This window comes from Cavia porcellus, unplaced genomic scaffold, assembly GCF_034190915.1.
Source record: "Cavia porcellus strain 051 isolate PalLab524CR breed Dunkin Hartley unplaced genomic scaffold, mCavPor4.1 scaffold_11, whole genome shotgun sequence".
Lineage (NCBI taxonomy): Eukaryota > Metazoa > Chordata > Mammalia > Rodentia > Caviidae > Cavia > Cavia porcellus.
The window spans coordinates 8,400,957-8,427,862 of NW_026947494.1; the positions used below are offsets into that span (position 1 = coordinate 8,400,957).

General features: G+C 41.3%; 1 protein-coding gene across 7 annotated transcripts in view; it reads right to left on the minus strand.

The window, feature by feature from the left end:
* Ctnnd2 (catenin delta 2) overlaps positions 1–26,906 on the minus strand; it is an 813,816-nt gene that overhangs the window by 162,432 nt on the left and 624,478 nt on the right. For all 7 annotated transcript variants that reach the window (XM_063257972.1, XM_063257971.1, XM_063257974.1 and 4 more), the window contains one exon: positions 23,395–23,608. In XM_063257972.1, coding sequence (XP_063114042.1) covers positions 23,395–23,608 — 214 coding nt within the window. The remainder of the gene's footprint in view (positions 1–23,394; positions 23,609–26,906) is intronic.

Consider the following 26,906-nt stretch of genomic DNA (forward strand, 5'->3'; position numbering starts at 1 on the left):
TCAGATGAGAATGTGACTGTGATGCATGTGAACCATAAGACAAAAGTTGGGGGCCTGTATGTGCTGCTTGAAATGGAGAGAGGTGCTGTGGTTTGCAATCCTTTGAAGCAAAGTGCGTGAACACAAGAGGATGTTCAGCTTTTCATCTACTGCTGGTTTCTCTTTAGCCTCAGGTCATGCAGCCTGAGAAATTTCAAGAAGTCATTTGAGTTCTCAGAATGAAGAACATTCAGTTTTAAAACTACTTTTACAAATAAATTTTCTGACATTTGGTTCTGCTTACCTCTACTAAAAAAGCAGAACAAAACAAAGCAAAGGCACAGATACAATTTTCCAAGGGAAAAAGAATTGAACAGACACAAGATTGAGATGAGGAATAACTTTAAAACTAAATTCTCTGTCCAACTGCCACACCAATTTCAAAACTAGGTCTCATTTTCAGTTAAGCCCTGGTTCACCATGTAACTGGTGATATTTAATAAATTCTGACTGCAATCACAGAAGAGAGCTGTTACTAGAGGTTTTGTTTTATAGATTCATAACTAGAACTTTAAAAATTTACTAACATTTTCCAAGGACAGGCAACAACCAAGACAGATAGACCTGGGATACAGAAGTAGGTGTCAACACTCCAATCTCACTGTCAGGTAAAGACACTCTATTCACAGGTTATTTCACGGAAAGTATACGATGACAGTGAGTGAGGACATCAAAAGTCATCTGTAGTGTCTCTTGACTGCCCTCAAATTTATATTTCTGAGTTTCATTTCCTAACTCCAAATGTGAGTGTTACGTGTCACAAGTTTTTCTCCAAACATATTCTCTTGTCTCTCAGCTTCTGCAAACATATTTTTTACTCAAATCAGAAATTTTGGGAAACTTCTGTCCTTGTGCCCATTCTTAAGATTTTACTGTTTTAGCAGATATTCTGTGACTATGAAAACAAGCTATTGCTAATTAGACTGAGGAGTATACAGCAAATGAAGCAAAGCTCACCATGAAAGGTGAAACTTGCTCTCCAGAGCTGCAGGTGATAAAATCAACCGTTAGAGAGGGTGCCTTGAAAACACAGCTAGTAATATAGCTCTGGAGGGGGCATCAGCAGATTCTACAGCAGGTTGGATCTTTGAGGGAGGAGTAGAATTAGGGAACAAGATAGAGACTTTTAGGGGTAAACACAGGGCAAAGGCTTGCAGCCAGCAATGGGTAGCAGATAGTAGCCTGATTGTCTTTGGGGTGAAAGGTATAGATGTCATACAGGACACTGGGGGGGGGGAAAAGTGCATTTCTCAACAATCAAGAGGATGCCTTTCATTTGGGCAGACGTGGCCCTACAGTACAAAGTGGTTATCGTCTCTCCATCAGGAGGAAATGAGGGAAGCTGTCTGACCAGTCAGTCTCCGAGAAACCTGCCTGGGAGCTGTAAGCTGTTATGTTTAGTCTTGACTAACTTAACTGAGTTCATCGACATCTGCTTTTTTCACTGAAATGTCCTTCTCATGAGCAAAGAACATCAGTTATGACTCAAGGAACATGGTTAGGGAGACATGAGTTGGATGTCACTTGGCTGGATGCAAGAGAGGGGGGGCACAGAGGCAAGAGGACGAGGTATGGCAGGAACTGTGGCCTCCTGTAGGGGGTGTGTTAATTTGGAAATGCTGGTTAGACATCCATGATGTTTTCCCAGCTCTGAAGATAGAACTGTACCGACCTCAGCATTTAGGTGGTATTTAAACCCACAGGGGTGGATGAAGTCACAGAAATAAGAGTTCAAATACGGAGCTGACAGCTCAGGGCTGGTCCTAAGCGCTGCTGCATGCAGGGTGTGACGGTGAAGACAGTCTGGTCCAAAGAAGAAAAGTACGATCCCATTTCAGTTTCACAAACTGTTAACCTTGGGATGGTTTGTGCCTCCTGAGTCTCAGCAGACACCTTCTCTGCTCATTGCTGAGAATTTTAATCTCATGAAGTAACCTGGAAGTGTAAGTTCTCCTTTTATTGTAGACATTGACAAAAACAAAAACAAACAAAACTGAGCTGTTTTTACTTCAAAGCATCGTGTTAGGCCCATCAGCGGGCTGATTGAGGACAAATGAAAGCCAGTTAGCTGGCTGATCATCAGGGCAGGTGTTTGGTGACTACAAGCAGAACAAATGACAGGAAGGGATAAAAATCACTTGTTTTAGGTATTCTCCAATCAAGACAGGAGCAACATAACCAGAGCGTGGCAAAGCATGCATAATGGTAAAGAGCTTCTATTTTGATTAGAATGTAAAGTATAATAGGATTTTCAGAAAACAATTTAGGAAAAGTGACAATCTCGCTTATTTAAATGCTGTGTGACACGCAGCGGCTCTCCTCCAGGTAAAATCACAAAATTGATCAAATGACTTTTAGAGATATTGTTGAATATGCTGAACACATGTAATACATTTATCTGTTGACGAACCCTTAGGTGAGTATAACAAGGGTGCCCTTGCCAGAGAATTGAAGGTGACTTTTACTGGGTCATTATGCTAAAACTTTGCAAGTGCTTTTAGAATGCTCCATCTTTTTTTGACACTAGTGATTTCTGTGTATGAATACATGGAGTTTAAAATAAACTGCACTTTATGTTATAATTGATCCTTACTGAAGTGTAAATGACAAAAGGTGATTGTATCGGTATATATTCTAAAGTGTTTTAGGTAACAGTGTTGTTTTCCTGATTGTAAAATCAATACATGATAACTTTAATGTCTTCAGGCTGTTATAAAAAAGATAATGTGAGGTAGAAATCTACCCATAAACAATCAGATTTGGGAGAACATCATCCTATTTGTTTTTATACCCTTATAATAGTCACATATGATTTTTAAAAAACAGAATCACATTACACATTTATTAACTTGTTTGCTGCATTTGATATATGACATGGATATATTTTGATAGCAACAAGTATCTAGCCACATCTTAATTTTTAATGCCTGATAACGGCCTATTTGATGAACCATTTTTAAATATCAATTATGTATGAACAGACATTTAACTTTAAAAAATTTTTTTGGCTGACATTGGCTCTTGTAGATACCAGAGAGTATTTTAAGAGCTTGCCATAGTTAATGAAACTCACCTGCTTAAAGACAATTTGTAACAGGTCCTCTATATAAATCCTAAAAGTTGAATCATTTGGGGAGGAATATGAATGTTTTAAATATTGACGCATATTGCCAAAAAGCTTTCCCAGGAGTCTCTCTCATGACAGTTTTACCTAGCAGTGCCCACGCTGAAACTCCTCACTGGATGCCAGCAAATGTGTGCGTGTTTGGAAATGGAGCAGCACAAGCAGCATCTCCCTCCCACTGGCATTTCTGTTCATTACACTTCTTATTAGCATCTAAGCTGCTTGCGTGCTGTTTTCCAAAGTGCCGGTACCTACCTGTTGGTGATCTATATCCTCATTGGGTCTTCCACTGAGAATAAATACATAAGTAAAACTTCTCAAGGCCATTGGCTTGGGGAACCCCTGAGGCATTTAGAAAGTATAAGGCCTATGACTCATGCCCACAAGCTTTCCTGCTCCAAATCTTTGTATCTGGGGATTGTTAGTGTCTGCTGACATCTACCTTTCATTTTTCTTATTTTCCTTAAGTTTTTTTGAACAACTAATCATTGTTATGGTTTGTGTCTAGATGTCCCCCGAAAGCCTCACATGGTGATAGGACCTTTTCAGAGGTGGCTGAATCTAGCACATGTAATGCTAGGATTAAGTGTGTGTGGTTTGTAAAACAGTCCACAATACATGAGACAGAAAGAGTCTTGTCTTTCCCTGCCCCGCTTGCTTTTGCTGTCTTCTGCTGCCATGAATTGCTTCTCCTCTTCGATGCCCCTTACATGCCGCCCTGGCTTGGATCCAGCTGAGAATGGACTGAAACCTCTACAAATTGTGAGCTAAATAAATGTCTTCCCCTTTACTTCTGGGTGCCAGATATATTGTCTCAGCAGTTAGAAAATAACTATGAAAAACCTACTTTAACAATTTTAGGGCATATTTGTGTTTGCTGTTTCCACTGACAGGATTCTTCTGTCTTGTGCTCAGGCAAGAACAAACTTAAATAATTATAACACAACTAATGTCTAAAAGGTCCTAGAAATGTGTAGCCACTGGATATGTATGTACACTGCTTATGATGGGTAATAACATTACATATTGTTTCCACGGCAAACTCTTTTCTTGGTTGCCAGAGTCTAACGGTATAAAGCTGTTTTGTTACCCTATCCATGTGAATAGTTTACAGGTTAATGATGGTAGCATTGATGTGCTTGATACAAAAATGGTTGATTATTCTAATTAATTCATTCTTACTAATTTATCTAATTATTTCTATTTCTTTCTCCAAACCACTGCTCTGTGAAGACCCACTTCCTTACCCTGGTTAATGGTAATGGAAACTCGAGATCTACTTTCCCCCTAACTGGACTCTACTGTCATGATTTTGAGTCATCATTTCTAGTTTAAAATAACCCAATAACCTAACTGTTCTCTGTTTATCTCAAGGCAGGCTATTTATTCCAATCCATCATGTCATCACTGTCAAATTAATGCTCCTACCCTGCAGGAGGGATTCATGTCACTGCCTTTCTCAACGACCATCTGTTTGTCCCAATCATCCACAGATTTAAAAACAAATGACACAACAGCATCTAAAAGACCAAGTCTATAAGACCTGATGACATGTATTTTCCATGCAATTTCTTAATAAACTCCAAACGTAAGGTAACAATATTGCGATATAAAATATAACCTCTCTAGGGGCTGAGCTAATGGGTCACAGGTACACAATCCCGTTTAAAAATGTTATAAACAGTGTACAAACCCCATAAAGATGGGTAAGGTAGCTATACTCAACGGATCTCTGGTTTTCAGTAGGGATCATACAAGTTGAAATTTCTGAAAAACAGTAGGGTGGAGACAGATTATTCTTCATGTCAAGGGCAGTCCTTGTGCTTTAGTTTCTGTGCTTTAGACAGAAAAACTGAGGTTCACTTGTAAAATCCCAGACAGTTGGTTTTCAGTCTCAGTCTATAATCCCATAAGTGTCTAACACTGACTCTACTCAAGATTCACTGTTCTTAAAAATATTTAAAAAGCAGAAAAAAGGTTCTTAGTTTATTCCAGGATGTAAGACATTACTTATTTGTGATCTCTTAACACAAACGTTAATCACACATATGTCTAAATATATACACAAAACACAGGCACTGTAAATTAGTAGAGCAGCTTTTACTGATCATGTTGCTGAGACTAAAAAATGTTGCAAGAAAGTGAGAATTTTGAAAGGTGCCACCTTTTAGTTTTGCTCAGAGCAATCAGATCCACAATATACCCTCATTAAATTATAGGGAATTAATCATAGGTGGAAAACTTTGTATTAAGTACTTAAACTATGAAAAGTATTTGGTTTGTGATGGTAAAAATCGTATTGTCAGCTGAAAAATATCCTCAACGCCATTATAGGAAAAACTCCCCAGTTAGTTTTAAAGCCACATCAGATGTTTTGTGTATCCTACCAATGCACATCTGGTGACATTAACTGGTCCCTGACACCTACTGGCATGGTGGCAGTGGTGTAGATGGTGCTGATGCAGGCAGCAAGCTTACAATCCTGAGCCTTCTCTCATGCTAAGATATGAACACATTAAAAAGCAGAATAAAAGATAGCAAGAAACAAGGAGCTAGATCTTTTAGAAAAGGGAAGGGGACCAAGATGAAAAAAGAATTAAAGTGTGTTATGTACACGTACTGACTACCCACAATGAATGTAATCATCACGAGCTACAAACAGGGCTGGGGATTTTGCTCAGCGGCATAAGCACCTGCCTTGCAATCAGGCAGTTGTGAGTTCGATCCCCCGTACCAATAAAAAAAAAAAAAAGAGATACAAACATAAAATACTAATAAAAATGAAAAACACAAAAAACTTTGAAACAGGAAACAAGGAAGAACTGAAGAAGACAAATGTTGGCGTAGAATTTAAGCTGGATTCCTATTGTTTAAGATGGAAATGCTTCTGTCAAGACCCATTTCAGTGGCAATTGTGTGAAGGCATTCTCTACAGACCTGTTAAGGCACCAAGACAACACATGCAAATGGCAAGGTCTCCCTATGAAAGTGAAGAGCAGTTAGTAACCAGCAAGCACAGTCAAGGCAGGACTGGTCTAGGCCTTTTTCTCATTAAGCTAAAAGGAAAACACAACAGCGGACAGACAGCTCCAGCCAGGGTACTGGAACAGACTTTCCAACAAATCGATCCCAGGGTATATTAGTCAGCTTTTTGTTGCTAGGACAAAAAACCTGATACACAAGTTACAGAAGAAAAGGTTTATTTGTATTCATGGTTCTGGATGCTTGAGACTGTGGTTGGCCAGCTTTATGGAAGAATATCACGGGAGAAGAGTTCGGTGGAGGAAAGCTACTTACCTTAACAGTAGCCGGGAAGCATATAGAGAATAGCAAAGTACTAGGGACAGGATATACCCTTCAAAGACAGGCGTTCAGTGACCCACTTACCCATCCTCGCCCTATCTTCCAAAATCCCGCACAACTATGAACTCATCAATGGCTTAATACCTTGATGAGATGAGATTCATTATCCAATCACCTCTGTTGCCCTTATCTCTGCAATTTGGCAAGCCCTAAAATACATATGTCTCTGGAAAACACTTCATAGCTACATGCCAACGAAGAGTCATTCACTTTTAAGCACGTACGATGTGCTGAATTGAGCACTGTGGACACAAATATGATGTGAAATTGCCCTTGCTCTTCAGGAGCTAAGATTAATGTTTGTGATAAAGAGACAGGATGCCAAAGATCTATAATACATTCTCAGTGGGAAGCCTCTTCTACCAACCCTGGTGGGAGGAGCACAGTGAACAACACCTCGTCAGGAAAGCAGCACTGACAAAATCAAGGCCACGTAGGTCAAGGGAGCCTGAATTATTTGGGATGAGAGAAGTCTGTAAAGCATCATGGAAATTTACTCTTCTGAAAAGTGAATATCAAATTTGAGATACATAGTACATAAATTTTTGCTGTTCATGTTAATTGGACCAGGAAGAATCATAATGTAGTCATTTCAAATATGGAGAAGAATATAAGGGTGGTCATCTATTTACTGTACAAGGGAGACAAACACAGAAAGTTCTTGACCTCATGTTGAAATGTAGCTGTTAGAATGTTTTAATGCATCTGAGACTATGGAACTACAGTAGCTCATGGCTGGAAAAGTCTTAGGTAAAATCACCTCACTGAGATGAGAACTCATTGGAGCCAGCAGTGTAGCAATGAGGAGATAGTTTTTCAAAGCCTGATCACATCTTCTCAGTTACAATCTCCTGGGTGGACATATGTCAAGGTAAATCATGCATTTTTGGAAATTTTGAAAAAATAAGAGCATTTCATTATGTTTGCTAAAATAATACTATCATCTAAAATATAAACTATCTATATTCATATTTACTTACAGTAACAGTCACCTCTTCAGTTTACCCAATTTTCTATTCTTTTCACAAAGGGATTTTTTTTTCAGAAGACATGGTTTAAAAATCACTTTTTGGGCTGGTCCGATGGCAGTGGGTTATCAGAACTTATTAACATTAGTGTCACTAAAGTTGGTATACCACCACCCACTGCTAAATTTGACTGGCTTTAAAAAAAAATCACTTTTTGATTCCCATTCCAAAAATTTATTAAGTTTGAAGTATAAGAACATATCTATCTTACATCTCCCATTAAAGGCTTAAAAGTTCCCAGAATGGACAACTCTGGATAATATCAACATTTTAAAAATTATATAATTAGCTTAGAGAGCATTTTTGCATTCTGAAATGATTCTGTGTGTTCTGGCTTGTACTGGTATTCTGCATAAACCAGGAAGAACTTTTAGCTAGGGACAAGTGACATTAATCTTTTAATGTCTCTTCATCTTATCAGGAGGATGATATCAATGACATACTTTTCTCCTACTGAGAACAATGAACTAACAGCTCTGTTCTTTGAGGAAATTACAACAATAACCTGTATGGAAGGAAGGCTGAGTCCAGGGCACTGATTCTGTAATCAGCAAAGAAAGTAGTTACATGGCTTTAAATGTAACACATTTAGGAAGTGGAATTCTGGAAGCACAAAGGGCTCATGTGCCTCACTTGCTTCTAAGTTGGTCCTTAACCCTGTCCTCTTCAGGCTGTGGGGCAGGGAGGCACCTCAGCTGGCCCAAAGGATGAAATATTTCCCATCTCTGTCCAAAGGCTTATGGGGGACACTGCCTTCATCCTGTCACCTTTAACTAATTAGTGCGCACATGACCTAGAGCTCTAGAGAACCAAACTGAACTATATGGACTTGATGTGATGTGAAGCAGGCGTTGATGGTCAGGGAGCTTGTTACACTTGAGATGGTGACTGTTCAGTGCTGAGATCAGACATACACAGTGTCCTTGGCGGCCTGGAGACACAGGGCTCACAGAGTCTGCTACAGCCTGAGCACCCTTCATCTGAGAACCTCAAGTAAAAAATGCTCCCAAACTGGGAGAAAACTTTTGAGTGTGATCACAACACTACGAGTGGAAAAATCCACACCTGACTTTTGATGGTCAGAAGCATCAAAATACAGGTGCCACCCCGCACAGTTTTTTCAGCACCCCCAAGCAGGGAAAGATTTTCTGCTTCCTTAGCATCAATGTACACACTCTGTTTCATGCATGAGTATGTGAAAGTGTCTTCAATCAAGGTGTATAAGGTATATAAGACACACAAATGAATTTCCTGTTTTGATTTGAGCCTCATCTCCAGGGTAGTTCTTTAAATGCATGCAAATGTCCTCAAATACAAAAAATTCCACAGTCAAAATCTCTTCTGGTCTGAGACATTTCCAATGAGGAATGCTCAACCTGCAGGATGTGAACCCTGGAGGCTTTGGGCAAGAAAACTTAAGAGATAATTTTCTAGGCACTAGAAGCAGGTTGCAGTGATGGAAGGGGTGGACTTGAGGGCTACGGTGGTGCTGCCACTTGAATCTGTCCCAGCCCAGAACCATGGCTCCACCTCGGGAAAGAGGCCAAGATGAAGAAGGCTACTTCAGTAATGCCTGCAGCCCGAGGGGTGTTCTTCTGGGATTACTGTAATGCAAAGGGCAGTGAGACATTCTTTCTCTCTAGGTCACATCATAGCTACTGTCTCCTGGGGACCCAGTGAAGACATCTGGGGGTTTTCTGCCCAGGATGCAACAGATGAGACCTCATACAGGCATCAAAGTGGCTCTCACAAAGCCCTGGGGAGCAGCAACAACCTGCAGGGGTGGGTACACCTGCAGCTCTCTAGGAACACTGCAGAGTTTCTTTTGAGGGCTGAGTACAGAGAAGATGCACAAAAGGAGATAGGAAACTAGGCATAGTGGACTCTTAATACGGAACTTCATTTGTGGAGCCGAGCAGCAAGGGGGACCACAGAAGCAATCCCAAGGGCTCCCTGGATGATGAACATACATTGATGTGTGCACACCTGAACTTACATCTGTATTGCACACCCAAGTGTGGGTGTATGCATCTGTGGGAGCGTGCTCATATATGCAAGTGTGCTTGCAAGTCAAGTGTGTGTGCCTTGCTGTGGATTCACACTTGTGTGCATGCCTGTGTGAGTGTGCGTAGCTGCATGTGCAATCCAGTGACTCTTCTTTTTGAGAGGGATGGATAGAAGACACCTGGTGCTTTGAGGAGGCTCCCTTTGACCTCTTCCTGTCTCATCCCTCATCCACATCTTGGTAGCTTTGTTCTACAGCTCACAGCTGCCCTCAGAACTCCTACTGCAGGACACATCTCTAACTTCCTGTCCACAGCTCTTACTGCTGGTGGTGTGTAAGGATTCATTTATAAGACAGTCAGCAAAAGTAAGCAGGGACAGCTGAAAAGGCAGAACAGTGTCAGGGACAGCTGTGGGCTGGAGTGTTTGTAAATTTCATGTCAGATAGAATTTCTGAGACATGATGATTTTTTTAAAAGGAATTTGCACAGATATCACTGTTTCCATAGCAACTCAGTTTTACTACATGGGAGTCTTAAGAGAAGTATTAGTAAAGCTATCTAAAGTTGATGTAAAGGACTTTCTGGAAGTAAAGAAACTTAATAAAACCCTGGTGTTTAGAGGTTGATCAGCGAATTTTGGAGAGGTATTCCTTTCAAATTACTGAGTGTGCGGCTTATTTATTCAGATTTAATGCTTGTTTTCTGGATAGGCTACATTTTGGGACCACAGGACCATTCCTTTTTTCAATTCTGTTTTCATTACAATCAAGTTTTAAATATCTAGCCCCGCTCCGTGAGAAGTTTTTCCATGACAATAAAATTTCACATCTGGGTTGACCCACTCCAGTGACTAACTTAACAGCAAGGGCAGGTTGCAGAAAGGTATTAAATTGATAAATTGTTCCACGCGTCTCAATGAGCCATGCTTGTCTCCTAAGCAGAACTATGTGTGAAATACAAATTTTTAACTTTTGTTAATGCAACAGAGTTTGGAAATCTCCCAAAGATGGCGTAGAAGGTGAAGTACTTCAACATAATTCTACTCATAAATGTCCTTATCACAATCAATTTCTTCGTCTGTGGGACAAACACCAGATTCTTATAACTGGAAGGAGGAAAGGTTTACTCAGGCTCCCAGACAAAAAAGCAGCATAGCCATGGGAAAACAAAAGAGGGCAGCGCCATGTGGAGGGGCGCTGGACACCTCCGGGCCACGCCCCCATTGACCCGAGCTAAGCCACACTTCTTAACAGAAAGTCAGTTATCACAGCACCTGACCCAATCAGTTTCCAAAAGTCCCACCTCTAAATATGCAAGGCTTTGGGGGACTTTCTTGCTCTAATAGCCAGCAGTGTAAGTTGGAGGACATGGAGTACGTGGCGATTACACAACTCAGAAAAGCTCCAGGAGTCCAGAGCAGAGACAGCAGCATCTTAGCAGCCTGGGAAGGAAAACCCGTGCTGCGGGTGTGGATCCAGTGCCAGAGAAAAGCAATCGTCTTAGTTTTGTGTTCGTTCCTTCTCTTATTTTCAAACTTCTGTTTTGTCTTCCTTGCCCTGAGCATGTTTTGAACAAGTACACAATGAAACATCTGCTACATCAAGATTATAAAATCAATTAAAAAACAAAGAACTGACACAACAAAAACTGCTGGAGTTAATGTCCAAGTTCTTTACTTGCTAAAAAAGTAGTTTTCTGAATTCTTTGAAATCAGCATTTCTCAGCCTTAGGTTTTCAACCATATTACTCCTTGTTCACTGCGGAAGGAAAGAATTTCAGACAAAGTATGAAGGACAAGGGCTCATTCTTTTTAATCTACAAAAAGATCTCTTGACAGAAAGGCTGAAGGATGGAAAGAGGCTTTTGTTAGTACTGATTCTTATGAATGCAAAGAAGTAGTAAACTGTGAAATCTGTCTGGAAGCCAGCATCAAGCTCAAACTCTATTTGCTTTTAATTAAGTAACTGCACTGATAAGCTTCGGGAACTGCATGCGTGAACAGAGTGGGTATGTCACCTGAAGATTAAGTTGAGTTTATGAATTAAAATTCATTCTCTAAAAAAATTCAACACGCATGCAAGTCAGAGAAAATATAGTGACTCTTTTTACGCTAAATCGCATCATTATTTTAAGCCCTACCCATGTTTGCTATGGAAAGCAGTACTCAAAGTATTGAGTACATTCATGCTTCAAGGTTTCATGTTTTTTAAATTACTTTTACAAAAAAAATCTCCAAACTTTTCAGTTGGACAACTTTCATTTGCAAAGTAGATTAATCCTTTTAAATTAATTAATCTTGTGTAGTTAATTCATATACTCTTGAATTGGTAGTGGGTACAAAATTTTCTTTTCTCATTGAAGAGGACATTGCTGGTACAGGGAGTACAGTTAGTAATATTCATGTGAAGTGTGTCAAGATATGCAGGCACTTAGAAGCCGTTCTTCATTCATTATTCCTCCATCCAATCATGCACAAAGATATCACATTCAAACGTGGATACGGGTGGAGGAAAAAGACCATGTCCTTTGAGGCAGGCAGGATTGGGTCTGGATAAGGGAGAGGGTGATGGGGGACATGCAGGAGGGACCTACGTTAGTGGAAACGTGTGTGTGTGTTTGTTTGAACGAGTTTTCAAGAACGCAGGCAGCAGACCGACTCCATCTCAATCCTGTCCTATTAAAGGACAGTGGATTTGGGGTTTTTACAACCACAACTTTTTTTGCTCATATTTTATTTTTTTGCTACTACCACCTGAAAGTGAAACCCATGAATGTCTTTAAGGTTTATTTCAAAAACTGTTTTCCTCTTGAAGTCTTTGTTGAGATCTCCACTAAGCTCTGAGCTATTTCTCAGGGACCAACTTGTAGAGCAGGTATCCACCCTTCTCTCAGACTCGGCTGGCAACTCATTGAGGACGGAGATTGCATCATTTCAATATCCGTGGTCACACTCTGAGTGCAGTGTAGCTCAGGCATATCTTGGGAGTGTAGGTGAGAAAGCAGGAGGCCCGGAAGGCCAACTTTGAAGCACACTTGCCATGCTTCCTTGGGATTAGAGATCTCTTAAGCTACAGGTCCCTTGATAAGAGACTGTTTCTTAGGGATCCTTCCACCAGCCGTTCCCTTTGCAGGGGGGATGTGGTTCGCGGCCCAGCACTGCTGTGATGGGAAATACACCATCAGCAATGAAGGGCACGACTGGGCTGGTGATCACTGAGTGCAAGCAGTTTAGCACATGTGAAACTGAAGCTTCTCCATCGCCCGGCTGGTTTCATTCTCTGAGGCACAACTAAGAAGGGAGTTTATTCTGGATACTTCATTGCGAATAACAAATAAAACATCTGTTGGGAAGGAAACCAGGTGTAGGGCTAGGGATCTAGACATTCTGTAATTTGCCCTTCTCCTCTGGGACTCAGTGGGGAATTTTATGCTGTGTTCGTTAACACTAGTTAATGTAATTTTTGTGATTATTGTAGAGCAAATGGAACAAACTCTCAAATATAATTAAGGAAAAGTGTTTCTAATTAACTTGTAACTCATGAGCCAGAAAGTAGAGCCACAAATCAGTTAAGCATTGTCAAACCTAATGAGCAAAAAGTGCAGCGTACATTTCAATCTCGACAAACAACCAAAAAAGCTCCTTCCAATACTTTTGGTTGAACCTTTGTAAAGTTTTGGCAGGCTCAGAGACACAAGTCCAGGTAATGTCAGGCACATCTCACCTCGCCGGCTGTAATGGTCCTGGAGATGAGAACTGACAACGTCAGATGGCACCACAATATCCAACACTTCCTGTTGGCAGTGTGTGAAGTGGAAGATGATCACTCCACATGCTCTGATGCGTGTCCAGAGGGTTTTAGCGAAACCCCAAGAAGTCTTGTGTGGAAGCAGTAGACCATCATAATTGCAAGCTTCAGCCTAGATAGCAAAATTATCCATAATGGTTGCTTACTGCTGGCTGAAGTTTGGAAGCTTTTACAGGCAATTTCTGTCATACTCACTGGATGCTGTTTCCTTTCTGTCTCTTACTCAAGTAAGCATGTTGTTATATAAGAAAACTCCAAATTCACAAAAATGATAAATGGGTTAAATATTTTCATTGGATAAAGTAGTTTGTATTAGCGACAAACTGCTTTGGAATTTCTCAGAGTACAGCTCTCCTAACCACTTCCCCACAGTGTCCTCCCGTAACTGCTGGTGTTATAGCAGAATGTGTGGATCTTCAAACACACATGATGTTGAAAATCACCAGAGGGTGGCACTGACTGTGTGTATTCCTGGACTATTATTGCAGAGCTCTTGGGGACAAAAATCTATTTTTTTATTGTTGCAAAGATCTCTTGTGATTGGGGAAATGGGCACATAATTGCTATAAATCAAACTGGATTTAGAAACAGAGGCCTGGAAGTATCCCCCACACCATCCAGGAATGTGAACAAGCCCTTTACAGCTGACTCCTTCAGGTGGACTCAAGGCAACAATAGATGTGAGGCAAACAGGGCAGTAACTGGTGAGTGTGAGTATTCAGGAATGTTTATTTCTTCTTGTTATACAAGAAATGCAGAGAATATCCTACTTCTCATGTTAGGCAGTAAAGAGCAATTGAAGAGCAGTAAAAACGGAAAGCACAGGAAATGATGTGCACTTATTTCTGGAAATATCCACCACACCATTCCCTGTGGCACAGTTAATTGAGAAGGGATAAAAAAGACTGGCTTATCCAGACGTAAATGTCAACACTCCCTGCTTGGTTCCAGCTGAAAGCTGTCCACAGATAAATCTGCTTTCTCATGTGCTTGTGAAAGCTATGACTGTGAGCTTAGAAAGCTGCAGGCAGAGGGCAGTGTTTTCGCTGCTGCTTCACTACCTGGGCGGGGCCAGTATGTGGGTCCACAACTCTACCAGCTCCTACCACACCTCCTCTTCCAGCTGCCCAGGCCACACCCATGCGTATCCCAGGGCATAAGACATCAGCTTCAGGACACCACACCTGAACATGAAATGCAACCAATGGACAAGCTGAAGCGGGGGGGGGGGGGGGGGGGATGCAACTTGTCCTCCTGGTTGCTAGTTGGCCCATTCTCTCCCAGGCTACTATCTGGCTTTTCTTCGGGAATGCTGTCCACTGGCCAAGCACAACTTTCATCCCATTTCTGGGAGCACAGGAAAAGCCTTGCCAGCTCCCGCTGCAGTGCCGGCTTGAATTCAGCCAAAGAATGCCTTTCTCACACCCCTCACAGTGCTCCCGTCTCCCTCGTCAAACCAAGGCTCATGCAGCTGCTGATGGGGCTGAGGGTGGTGTCTGTGGCCAGGGCATCACTATCGTGAGATGGCATCAAGGTCTATAATTGCACTTTTCAAAAGAGAGACAATATGCACAGACAAATCTCCATTCAACGGGTAAATGCTTAGTACCAAAATTAGCCATTGTCTAGACATTCTTCTCTTGGTTGAATTTAAATTCACAGATCATGGACACTTGAAGCCAGCCTCCAAACTGACACCATTTGACTGACTAAAGCCAAGAAATCTCCCTTTACTTGTCTTTCTTCAGACACTGTTGTCATTAGGGTGATGGCCCTTCAAAAGGTTTGCATCCTGATGCCCTGAACCTATGTGTCTTCTCCCTGGATGGCAGAAGGGATGTTACAGATGGGATTAAGTTACAAAGCTTGGGATGGTGAGATGATGCTGAATCTGTTACCCAGCTTCTTAAAATCACAGGCTCATTCTCGGCAGTGGGCCCAGGGAAATGTGACTGAAAAGGAATGACCAGACATGCAGTGTGGCTGGCTTTCAAGATACAGAAAGAGGGCACAGCCAAGATGTGAAGGGGCTTTTTAGAAACTGGAAAAGGCAAGGAAATGGATTCTCCACAAGAGCCTCCACTGCTCCCCAGAGAGTTGTGTGTCTACCTGTGGTGCTGTCAGAAGATGGTGGACCTTCTAGGGGTGGAGGCCTATGGAAAGTTGTTGGCTAGAACTATAAAAGGGGCTTTAGGGACCCTTATTCTCCGCTTCTTGTTTCCACTCAAATGGGGTGCCTTATCACAGGTCTGCAAGCAGTGAAGCCAGCTCATCATGGACTGAAACCTCGGAAATTGTGAACCAAAATAAGATTTTCCTCCAGTAGGATCTGTGATGGCCTTGTATCTCCAGTACTGCATGGTCATGTACATGTGCTGTTGCGAGCTATTGCATTTGTAGGGTTTGTTATAGCAGCAACAGGGAACCTGTACAGACTTCGCTGGGCTCTTGCCTCAGCTGCAGTGAGGGTCAGCTTCTGGTGCACGCTGTGCTGGGATGACTTCTCTGAGGGTTGTCATGCTTGGTCTCCTAAGTCTGGTGGGCTGGGGACAGTGCATACATTCTTGACTAAAGTAGTCAAGAATTGGAAGGAGACAGTGCATCTTCTTAGGCCAAAGTATGCAGACAATGCCAGCGTGAGGCAGCCCAAGACTCAGTTCCTGAGGAACTGACCCCTCAGGGGCACAGAAATCTTACCAGCTAAGACTGTGCATAGTGAGAAATCTGGGGAGGACGGTTTTACATTTAGTTAACTTAGAAAGTGTGGGCTTTGAACTCCAACACACAATGGCAAGAGATATTGATTTTTTTTACTTTAATTCTTTGAACTTTAATGTCTTTGGACTTCAACATGAAAGGGGATTTAAACTTTGATTTTTAATTTCTCCTTGGGAATTTGATATCTGGTAGAGTTTGTATTAACATTCGGGGCATCTCTACAGTCTGGCATTTTGTTATTGGAATGTCTCTATTCATTTTTATCTTTGTGATGTTGCTTAATTCTGCTGCAGAATCTCTAATATGCTATGTTAGACAATGTGGTTGGATATTATTCAACATAAGAAAAGAAATTAGGACATAATTTTAAATCATGGGACCAGAGTGACCTGAGTTTGATTTAAATAATTTGCTCTTCTGACCCATCTCAGTGCCTTCTGGGCTGAATTGCTAATCAAGTGACCCCCGCACTCCCTGAAGATGGGAGAAGGAGCGTCTTGACAAAGGGCTCAGCTCCTGCTCTAGCTAGCACAGCCAAGGCTTCTGGGCAATCACAGAAAACAGGGCAAGAGCAAAATAGGCTGGAAGATGTGGACAGGGAGAGTGCTTCTCCTCTGTCCCAGTGAGCCCTTCCCTGTAGAGTGTTTGATGCTGCCGCTCAGACTCGCCTTGAGTTAGCAAGCTTGCTTGGCGAACAGACCTATGGCAAGGCTTCCAACCCGGATTCCATCAGTAAGGGAGATAATATTTAGCAATATTTACTAGAAAATGGTTCAGAACCCATGCGGAGCAGAAGATGTTATTTACTAAAGCTATAATGGAGTAAGGGAGATTAAAGGATGCAGTTCAGTAAATATTTTCCCCATAACACGAAGGCAGACGGAGGTAAGCTGATTGGTGAAGCTCACAGAGAAGCCAGCTCTGCCCAGGATATGCACAGAGCGGGCCACTCCCAGGTTTCTAAAAAATGTAATGAAGATTCCTCCTCAGAGATGGCGGGCACGTGGGTGTAGAAATGGGAAAGGAAGCCACAAAGGATTGGAAAAGAAACACAGTCCATCGCCTTCTCATTCTCTAGTCTTACATGAGTATGAACAATACTTGGTAGTCAAGAAACTACCAGAGTCTCCTTTCAGACTGGACAAATAAACAAAGCTCACAACTCAGGAGAGTCTCCAAAGAAACTGACTGCATTTGAGAGAAATGAAAAGCTCCATGGGTATCAAAGTCTGGCAGAAGAGTGCTCTGAACTGGGCCCTTAGAGGACCCCTCGGCCTAGAGCTCACCCTTCCTCCTCACTTGAGACAAATCTTTGCTTCACACTTCACACACTTAACTGCAAATCCACAGTGCTTCTGTCTTCAAAGTAAGCTGGAAATTGAGGTTTACTGCACATTTAGAGCAGGCTTGAAAAATCAATGAGAAAGGCCCCCACGAGAAACAGAAAAACTGACACTAGGGGAAACTGAGATAATTCATGCTACAGAAGGAAAATATCTCTAAATCATCTCTTACAGAAATTTCTGAAAAAATGTATATTCATTAAATGAAAATAGAAACTACAAAAGCACATGGATTATTTTCCAGAATTAAAAACAAAAACCTACGTTTTCTATAACCCCTGTCAAGAAAAAAAAAAGGCCTATCCATCAATTGGGGCAAATCCATGTTAGAAATAAATGCTAAGTACTAGCGAAATACTCAGAGGTTTACGATAAAAAGACAAAAGACTCCAAATTATATAAGAAAGTATAAGAGATGAATATTCTAAGAGTTTCTAAATATGTATAATTTCAAAATGAGAGGGAAGAAAACAGAGGCTTGTGAATCCCTGGTTGTTTATTTATTATTATTTTTTCTTTTTGAGTCAAGGTCTGGCTATGTAGTTCAGCCTTGACTTGAACTCACTGTGTAGCCCAGCTTGGCCTTGAACTTGCTGTGAGCCTCCAGCCTCAGCCTAGGATTGCAGGCCTGTGTCCCCTGCCAAGCTGTTTTTATTTTTTTAAAGAACAATTTTCTGTAACTGAACAAGATCAAATTAAAAGTGTTCAGTATCAAGAAGTTTAGAAAAAGCATATACTTAGGTGTATCATCAGATATCACCAGAGAGGGGCTGGGGATTTAGCTCAGTGGCATAAGCGTCTGCCTTGTAAGCAGGCAGTCGTGAGTTCGATCCCTGGTACTGATAAAAACGAAAAAGACAAAAACAAAACAAAACACACAGATATCACCAGAGAATTTTACAATGTCAAAGATAAAATCATAGAAAATATTCTTCAGGAGATAATCTTCTCCAAATCCCTAGTTAGTATCATGAGTCATGTGTGAGAATATAAGCCTGACTTTTTTTAGGGTTTCACTTCCTGAGTGCCTTTTTTGAGGAGCTCGTATGGATTTGGAGGCATGTGTTCCTCTGACCCAGGCCCATGAGTCTGGATGACAGTATCCAAAAGTGCTTCAGACTCAGGTTCCTGGGAGGAGGTCACAGAGAGAAGGAACAGCTGACAACCGAAATCCCACAGGAGCTTGGGCAGGTGGCTGCTGCCTTCGGGAAGGAAAGCCCACTGGTATGCAAAGCGAGAAACAAGAGGCCGCCTCTGCTCCTGGAGAAGTACAGCTCTCAAGGACATTTGCTTTCAATCCAGATAAAAGTTATTTATCAAGTTTTATGGTTTAATAAAAACTGTTTTAGTATGATTTGTACTGTACTCAGAAATCTGCAGTTGAGTATTTCAAAATTTAGGTCTATTATTTCCATATTTAGAGAGAGAGAAATTATATTAGTCAAGCCTGAAGGACAGGCAGCATTTCTAATCAAAGTTTATTTGCTTAAGAGCATTTTGGGTAACGGCTAGTGCAGAATAGCTTAAGCTGGATTTAAATAAAATTCTGATCATCATCTCATCGTAATTATTGCACAGGAAGAAAATTATTTATTGCAAGGCCTCACAGGCAGTGGTAAAATATGTTCTACTGTGAACAGATACTGCTGCTCGGATGGGCAGCTGGTTTTTCAGCACGTATGTTTATGCGTTGAATGTAAATATGTGTAAATACTTCAATTTCAACATTTTTTGTTCAAACAGTTTGCCAAGAAATATCCCATAAATAATTTAAAGTCTTGCCAGATCATTTCTTTCTTTGTATCTTCTATTATTTACAATTTGGCATTCTTGACACTTTAAATGCTTCTGGGTATACAGCTAGGATTCATCGAAAGTCTCCTTTGTTTAAAGGATATCACAACAACTGTTATTTTTAATTTTGGATTTGTTTCAAACACATTCTTGTTTATAAACATCTAAGGAGGACTTCAACAAAGGGCTTCACTGTGGTCCACCTGTCAATTTTTCAGTGGATCTGAATTCCCAAGTATGTGGTGTGTGAAGAGGAAGGAAAGAGAATCAACAGAAAGAGTGTGCCCCGGTGGACAAGTGGGGCCCCTGGAAGGCACTCACGGTTCTCTGCAGAGCCCTGCATTAGTTCTGCTGGAGAAGTGCACAGGAGGTAAAAGGCATAGTTGTTACTCTTAAATCAATGTCTTATGTCATTCACGTGTGGATATCTAACTTAGGTCCCAGAAGGATTTGTGGCAGCTCCTTGTGACAGAAGAAGAGAACTGAACCTTTTTCTTTTCCATTTTACCCCATCCTCCAGAGCCACTGGCTCACTGCTCATCTAGAAAGCACACTGGGTAGGGGACATCTCTGAATATTCAGCAGCAGCAGTGCACACTGCTGACCTTTCGGAGTGGAGCATTACTGACCGAGCAACAGGTACTCGCCTAAGCATCATTTTGACTCAGTGTACCTAATACCTGCAGAGATTCCAAAGCATTGGAGAAATTCATGATTTAGGAAAGGATGAAGCTCCTACAGTTACAGAAGAAGGCTTTCCATACTAGGCAGTCCATCAGACTGGGGCAGAGATAAGCGTCTCAGAGAAAGAGACATAGAAGCAGAATGAAAGAGAAGGGAGATGGAGGATTTGATGACCTTGGAGTTCAGCTGTGTTAAATTTCCCTAAAGCTCTGTCAGAACCAGCAGAATCCAAGCTTGTAGCTCACTAGCAGATGACCATGGGCTGTTGCTGCAGGTAAAAAGGATTCATGGCAAGGTTCTCGGAGGTGAGTTCATTTTGGTTCAAGCGGTGGAGACAGCTTTGGCTAGATTCGCATCATTGATACAATATCTGAATAGAAGTCGGGGGGGGGGGGTCCTGCAGGTGCACAAGGACCTCAGATTTTTGCCATCATCAAAATGGAGAAGGCTTGTTCTCTAGGCTGGCTCACAGTGATCGTCCCTTTAGCACCAGAATGTCCTCAGAGACACTCTCTTCCTATGTTCCTCTCTAAGTTGATAGTGTGGCCTTAAGATACTTGGAAACTTCTTGACTTTCTGAAGGGTTATTTGCCTTTAAGGTTTCCAAACAGGCTCACATAGGGACTTTTGCATAAAGTGGGTGACCTCCAGGATCTGTCAGAAGTTGTGTAAACAGAGGGGTGCAGATGCTATCAGTTTTTTTTAATTTTTGTCTTATAGCTGCCCCAGGGTTAGCAGAGCACAGGGCACAGGGCTCTCCTGGAAGGTGTCATGTGATAGGACATTGCATTTTATTTCTTTTTGAGTTCTTAGTAATGTCAAATTTTCAATTGTGGCTGAGTGTTCTTGGCAATGAGATGAGTTTCCCAGAGGGGACTTCTGGACATGGTTTTATATAGCAATACTCCAAAGTTCTAGCAAAATCCATTCTTTCTGGAGTATGAAATGGATGCACGTGGATATGTAGAAGGCTTTTCTGGTCTTGTGTTCCTCTGGCTTTGTGCATCCTGGGGCAAAGACAGTGCAGGAGCTGGCACATAAGGGGGCCTTTTTCTTGTGGGCATTTCCAAATTAGAACCCATGAAAATAAGGATGGGCATTCATGACCATCAAACTAGGGAACTTTCTAGTAGCACAACACATCTCAGAACTGCCCTAGATACTCACTGTGTGTCTGAGGACAATTGCTGGGTCCATGTTAATTTGTCAAGAAGCATTAATAATATAGTAACCTTAACAATTATTTTTTTACAAAGACAATTCTCAACTAGCAAGAAGAACAGAGAAGAAAGGAAAAACAGGTCTAGCTGTGATTCAGCTACGAATCAGACAGCAATATGGCAACTTCAAAGGGTGAAAAATTTAAAAACTATGCTGAAGCTGGGAATTGACCCAGTACTGAATAAATATTTATGATACTGTGGCTTGAGTAACATATTTTAAAAGACAGATTTGCATATAATTCATCAGCATAGAAAGAAATTTTAGAATTGAGACAGAAGGCTTGTGGGATAGTGATATTAAAAAAGATCTTTGGAGAGTCAGATTTGCAATCCAGTTGACAATCTCAGCTTATCACAGTGCTTTGGTAAACCAGAAACTAGCATTTGGAATCCCACATTGGGGCCATCTATGTCTCTGTCATGCCATCAAATAAAGCTGCAGTCAACAGATGTGACTATATCAAATTAAAAAGCTTCTCCACAGCAAAAGAAATAGCCAACAACATGAAGAGATAACCAATAGAATGGGAAAAAATTTGCTATGTCTCATGCAGGGGATTAATATATATAATACATAAAGAACTCAGAAAATTAGATCCCCTTAAAAGACCCAATCAAAAAGTGGGCATGTGGAATGAATAGACGCTTCTCAGAAAAAACAGAAATGGTCAATAAGTACATGAAAAAACGCTCCGCATTGCTGGCATTTAGAGAAATGTGAATTATACCAACACTGAGAGAGGGACTGGGATATAGCTCAGTGGCACAGTGCCTGCATGGCAAGTGCAAGGCCCTGGGTTCAATTATTCCTGGTAGTAAGCCATAAACACACATACACACACACACACACACACACACACACACACACACACACACGCAAAGAAAAGAAAAGAGAAGAGAAGAAAAGAACACTGAGATTCCACCTTGCTCCAAAGGGAATAACTATCATCAAGAAATCAAACAATAACAAATGCTGATGAATTGTGTGGAAAAAGCAGAATTTCTACATTATTGGTGGGGATGTAAACTAGTACAACCACTATGGAAATCAGCTTGGAAATTCTTCCAAAATCAGAAAATAGAAATTCTGTTTGATCTAGTCCATTACCTACTAAGCAGACAACCACAACCGTTATGTTACAGTGCTGCAGGAGGACCCATGTTTATAGCAGAGTGACTCACAATGGCTAGATCTCGGAAGCAGCCTATACAGACAAATGGGTAAGAAGAATGTGGTATTTATACACAGTGAAGTACGAGTCCAGTATAAAGGATAAATCTGAGTCATTTGCAGGAAAACAGATATACCTTGAACCCAATAATGTTAAGTGACACAAACCAGGCACACAAATTTAAATATTGTATGGTTTTACCTATATGAGAAACACAAAGTCTAAATGAAATCAAAATAAAAAGTAGTCAATAGGAAACAAGGAGATAGATCTTTTGTCAGTGGAAAGGGGACTAAAAGAGGGAAGTAGAGAAGGGAATGAAAAAGGGATGTGTTTTGTACGTGTATCAGCTACCCACAGTTAATGCATTCATGATGTACTGATTAAAAAAGTGAGGAGCAACAGCCAATCACTAATGTTTCCCACCCGCCATGCATTCTTAAGAAGGTGTGCATGCTGAATGCTTCAGGTGTTCTCATTCATTAACTTCTCCTCACTCTATAAAGCACTGTACTTACCTCCATTGTACAAAAATCCAGACTCTGTGATCATGGAAAGTTTCCCTCATGTTCACTTTCAAGAAAAATTCCTTAATATGTAGTAATATCACCTTGGGATTTGGGGGAGGTATAAATATTTTATTTAATAAATTAACTTCTAGCTACAGTAAGCTCTCCATTGTGAAACACAATATAACCCTGAACCTATACTTCATTCTCTGTAACTCACAAGCCTTGCCTTTTTACCAATTATTTTTAGTGTCATCATAACAATGGCCTGTGGGTCTTATAGATCCTCAATTACTTATAAATCCAACGACAAGGATGGAGATATGATCAGAAAACGCTCGCGAGGGCTGCATTTATGGGACTTTAATTATTGAATATGATCAATCTCTGTGTGTCACATCCGTCACATCCGACATCCTTGTTCACTCCTTCGCTCATTTGAGAACATAAATGGAGACTATGTACGTTATTAGCTCTCTGACAGGTCTCGGACCATGACATCTGGTTTGCTCTCTTGCTACTGGGCTGGATAATAGACACTGATCTGGGGATGGCACGGAATGTGCCATAGCTAGTGGTCCTCACCTGTGACCAGCTCCCGGATCTCCAGGTCTGTGGTCTTGCGCAGCAGCCTGACCAGCGCGGGGATGCCACCGCAGTTCTTCAGGGCAATTTTGTTGTCATCGTTGGCCTTGCCATACACCAGGTTTCTCAGGGCTCCGCAGGCACTACGGTGGACTTCGGTCATCCGATGGTCCAGCAGGTCCACCAGGAGCTGGATGCCTCCCTGTCGCCTTATCTGAAAGAGCAAAGCACAGCGCTTGGCCTTAGGGAGCACAGCTGCACTGTCTAAGCCACAAACACGCTTTTTGCAAGAAGACTGCCACGATTAATGGCACCGAACTGAATTAAGGCGAACGACACAGAAAGCGAGCAATCAAGCATTCTCCTTAGATTTTACTGCCTGTGCTGGCTTTAATATCCTACCAATAAAATTGAAATTTTTTTTTAAGCGATGAGATTTTGGAAAGGTGATTTTAACTTCATAATGAGCATCTCAGACATTTGTTTCTTTAAAAATAAGCCATATACTCATGGTGTGAAACAAATGGAGGCAGAAAAGGCATTGGGATGAGCTTTGTTCTTTAGACTTACTAATTTTAACCACTGCTTTCAAGGGTGGTATGGTGGAGTACAAAATACTAAGAATATGCCCTTTAATAGGGAAACACTCCAGACATCTGACAGGAACCAGAGGAAGACTAGAACTGACGTTTGTCGTTTCATCCCAGAAGATCTGGACACAGGGATGTCACTCACAATGACAGACACACAAGGCCTCGGATTGTAAGGCTTACCTTGGGTATTTAACAACAACAAAAATCACATTAAAGTTTAGCATTTTTTATCCAAAGGAAAATTTACATTTTTAGGAGTAAAAGCAAAACAGTCTTTGCAATGAGTTTCTGTATACACGCTCTACTTAACGCCCTTTGACGCGGGGACCAACTGTAAAATTTAAACAGGAAGCAAAAGGAAGTGGCTGGAGGGCTCACGCAGCATTGTGTGGAATCTGAATGCTTGCGCATTTCTCAGGGGAAGACACCGGAGTCACTCTGCAGTGGCAGGATATTTTTCTTTCTTTAAATCCCAGCGGTCTCCAGGGACTGAAGGATTGGCCCTCGATGTGCTTAGCAGTAAGCACCACAGTTTGTGCATCACACGTCCCATGAGAAAAGCCCCCCAGCAGGAAGCGGGAAGGGTTGGGCCCCACAGGACTAAGGGGATAATCTCCCCGGTGTGGTCCGCACAGCCCGCAGCGGTGAGGGCAGACAGCTGGAGGGAGGACAGGAGAAACAGGAGCCGGAAAATTGCCCTGCCCAACTTACAGTTTTACCTCGTTATGTATGGTTGGCACCCACCCTAGAGAGACAAAGTCTGTGTTACAGACTTGTGAGCAACACAGGCTGGGTGTGTGTTCTACACGTGCATCTAGACCATCGCTACATCCAGTTTATCACAACTCTTCAGGAGGGATTGTCCACTCGTACTGAAAGGCTGAACTGTGGTGGCGTTTTTTTCTCATGTGTGTGTATCTGCATGTGTGGACTTCACTTTAGAATTCCTTGGATTTAATTTTTGAATGGTAATGAAGCCATTTAAAAAAGAGGAGAAAGTAAATCTATCTTCAATGAACATATCATTTACATATTAAAAGCAGATAGTAAACTAATAAATCAATCTCTCCATATCTCTATATTTTAGCTACCCTAGATATTATACTTAATATTACCAATTTAGGATAATATATTTCCCATTTATATGACTTAATAAATTAAGATACTAAAATATTATTCCAACCCATTAAGAGGGAAAATGAATTCAAAATGAATGCAATTTGAATTCTTAATAATAGAATGAGAACGTAGTATTCTCAATTTGATCCTAATTAATGCCATCTACCCAAATTTACAACGAGAGCTTAAATTTATTTTAATCTACCCAGGGAAGCACCGGGAGGACAGTAATCTTTTTTCATGTGCTCATGTTTGTGGTCACCAGATCATCTATATGCAAAAGCTCTGTTGACTTTTATCAATGAATGAGAGAATCCATCTCTTGGCAGCTTTCTGAAGCCAAATATTCAGAGCTGGTAGCTGAATGCTCACATATGTGAAGGGGAAGCCAGTTCTCTCTTCCTGTCCCCACAGGACTGGGGCGGTCTGGCACCCTTCCCTTGGTCCCCATCCCCGGGTGGCCCTACAGGGACCCGGCTGGCCCGGCCCTGGCCCTGGCCTTGCTCCTCTCTTGTCCCCCTCTGAATTCTCACTCAGTCCTGCTAGTTTCTTCTTGTAACTAGGCTGAAACTCTCAAGCTTCTAGTCACACCTATTTTAAACATTAATGAACTATGGCTTTCTGAAAAGCTCTCAGGGAGACTGTCTTCCTTTGAAGTAGGGTCTTCTTTTCCTTCCCCATGGAATAACCCCAAGCTATTTCCACTTTACCTTCACCCACCCAGAGCTCCACATTCTGCACTCGGGTTTTCTCACCCCTGTGAGAGGTTTACCCTGTGGCTTGACTGCTCCAGTGATCTTCATGCAGAATTTAGAACTTTAAATGTGAAAGATTCTGAGTTCAATATTATGAAAGCAAAGCCAGTCAAATGCTAGTGAATATATACTGTTTATACATAACATGACAATAAACTGAACTGCACTAGAAGACTGTCACACACTAACCCGTGAATATTTATCTAATGAATAAAAAAAAAAGGCATTGCATTCATTTCCTCTCCTCTTCTCCACCCTCTTCCTTTTCTTCTTCTTCTTTTAAAATCCATTTTCAATAGACTTTGATTTTGGAGTTCTGGTTGACAGTAAAATTCAGCAGAAATGACAGAAGTCTTGTGTATTTATCTCCACCCACACAAACCCAGCTTCACTGGTCCAAAGACCATGGGCTCCTGGCCCAAAGGTAAGAAAGGGTTTGACCTTGGTGTTGTGATTCCACAGGTTGTGACTAATGTGAAAGGAACTTTGTCCACCATTACGGAAGCACACGGAGCATTTTCACTGCCCTACAAATCCTCTGTGTTCTTTGTATTCATCTCTCCAACCTCCCTCAACCTCTGGCAATAATGATCTGTTTTCCTGTTTCCATGCTTTTATCGTTTCTAGACTGTCAAGTAGCTGGAATTCCATACTGCACTGCCTTTGAGGTTAGTTTCTTTTTTTGGTACAATGCCTTTAAGGTTATTTCCTGCTTTTTCATGGTTTGCTATTTCTTCTCAGTGCTGAATAATATTCCATTTTTCTGTTTACATTAAAGTTTACCTATTCACACATCTACTGAAGGACATGTTGGTTGGTTTCAAGTTTTGACAGTTATACATAAAGGAGTTATGAATACTTGTGTGCATGTTTTTGTATGGGCTTAAGCCTTCGACTCTGCATGAACACCAGAGAGTGATTGCTGAATCCTATGATAAAAATATTTAATTATCTAAGAACTGCAAAGTGTCTTCCAAAGCATAGTGCCATCTGAACTGTTATCGCAACAGGAGTTCCTGTTGCTCCATGAACTCATCAGCATTTG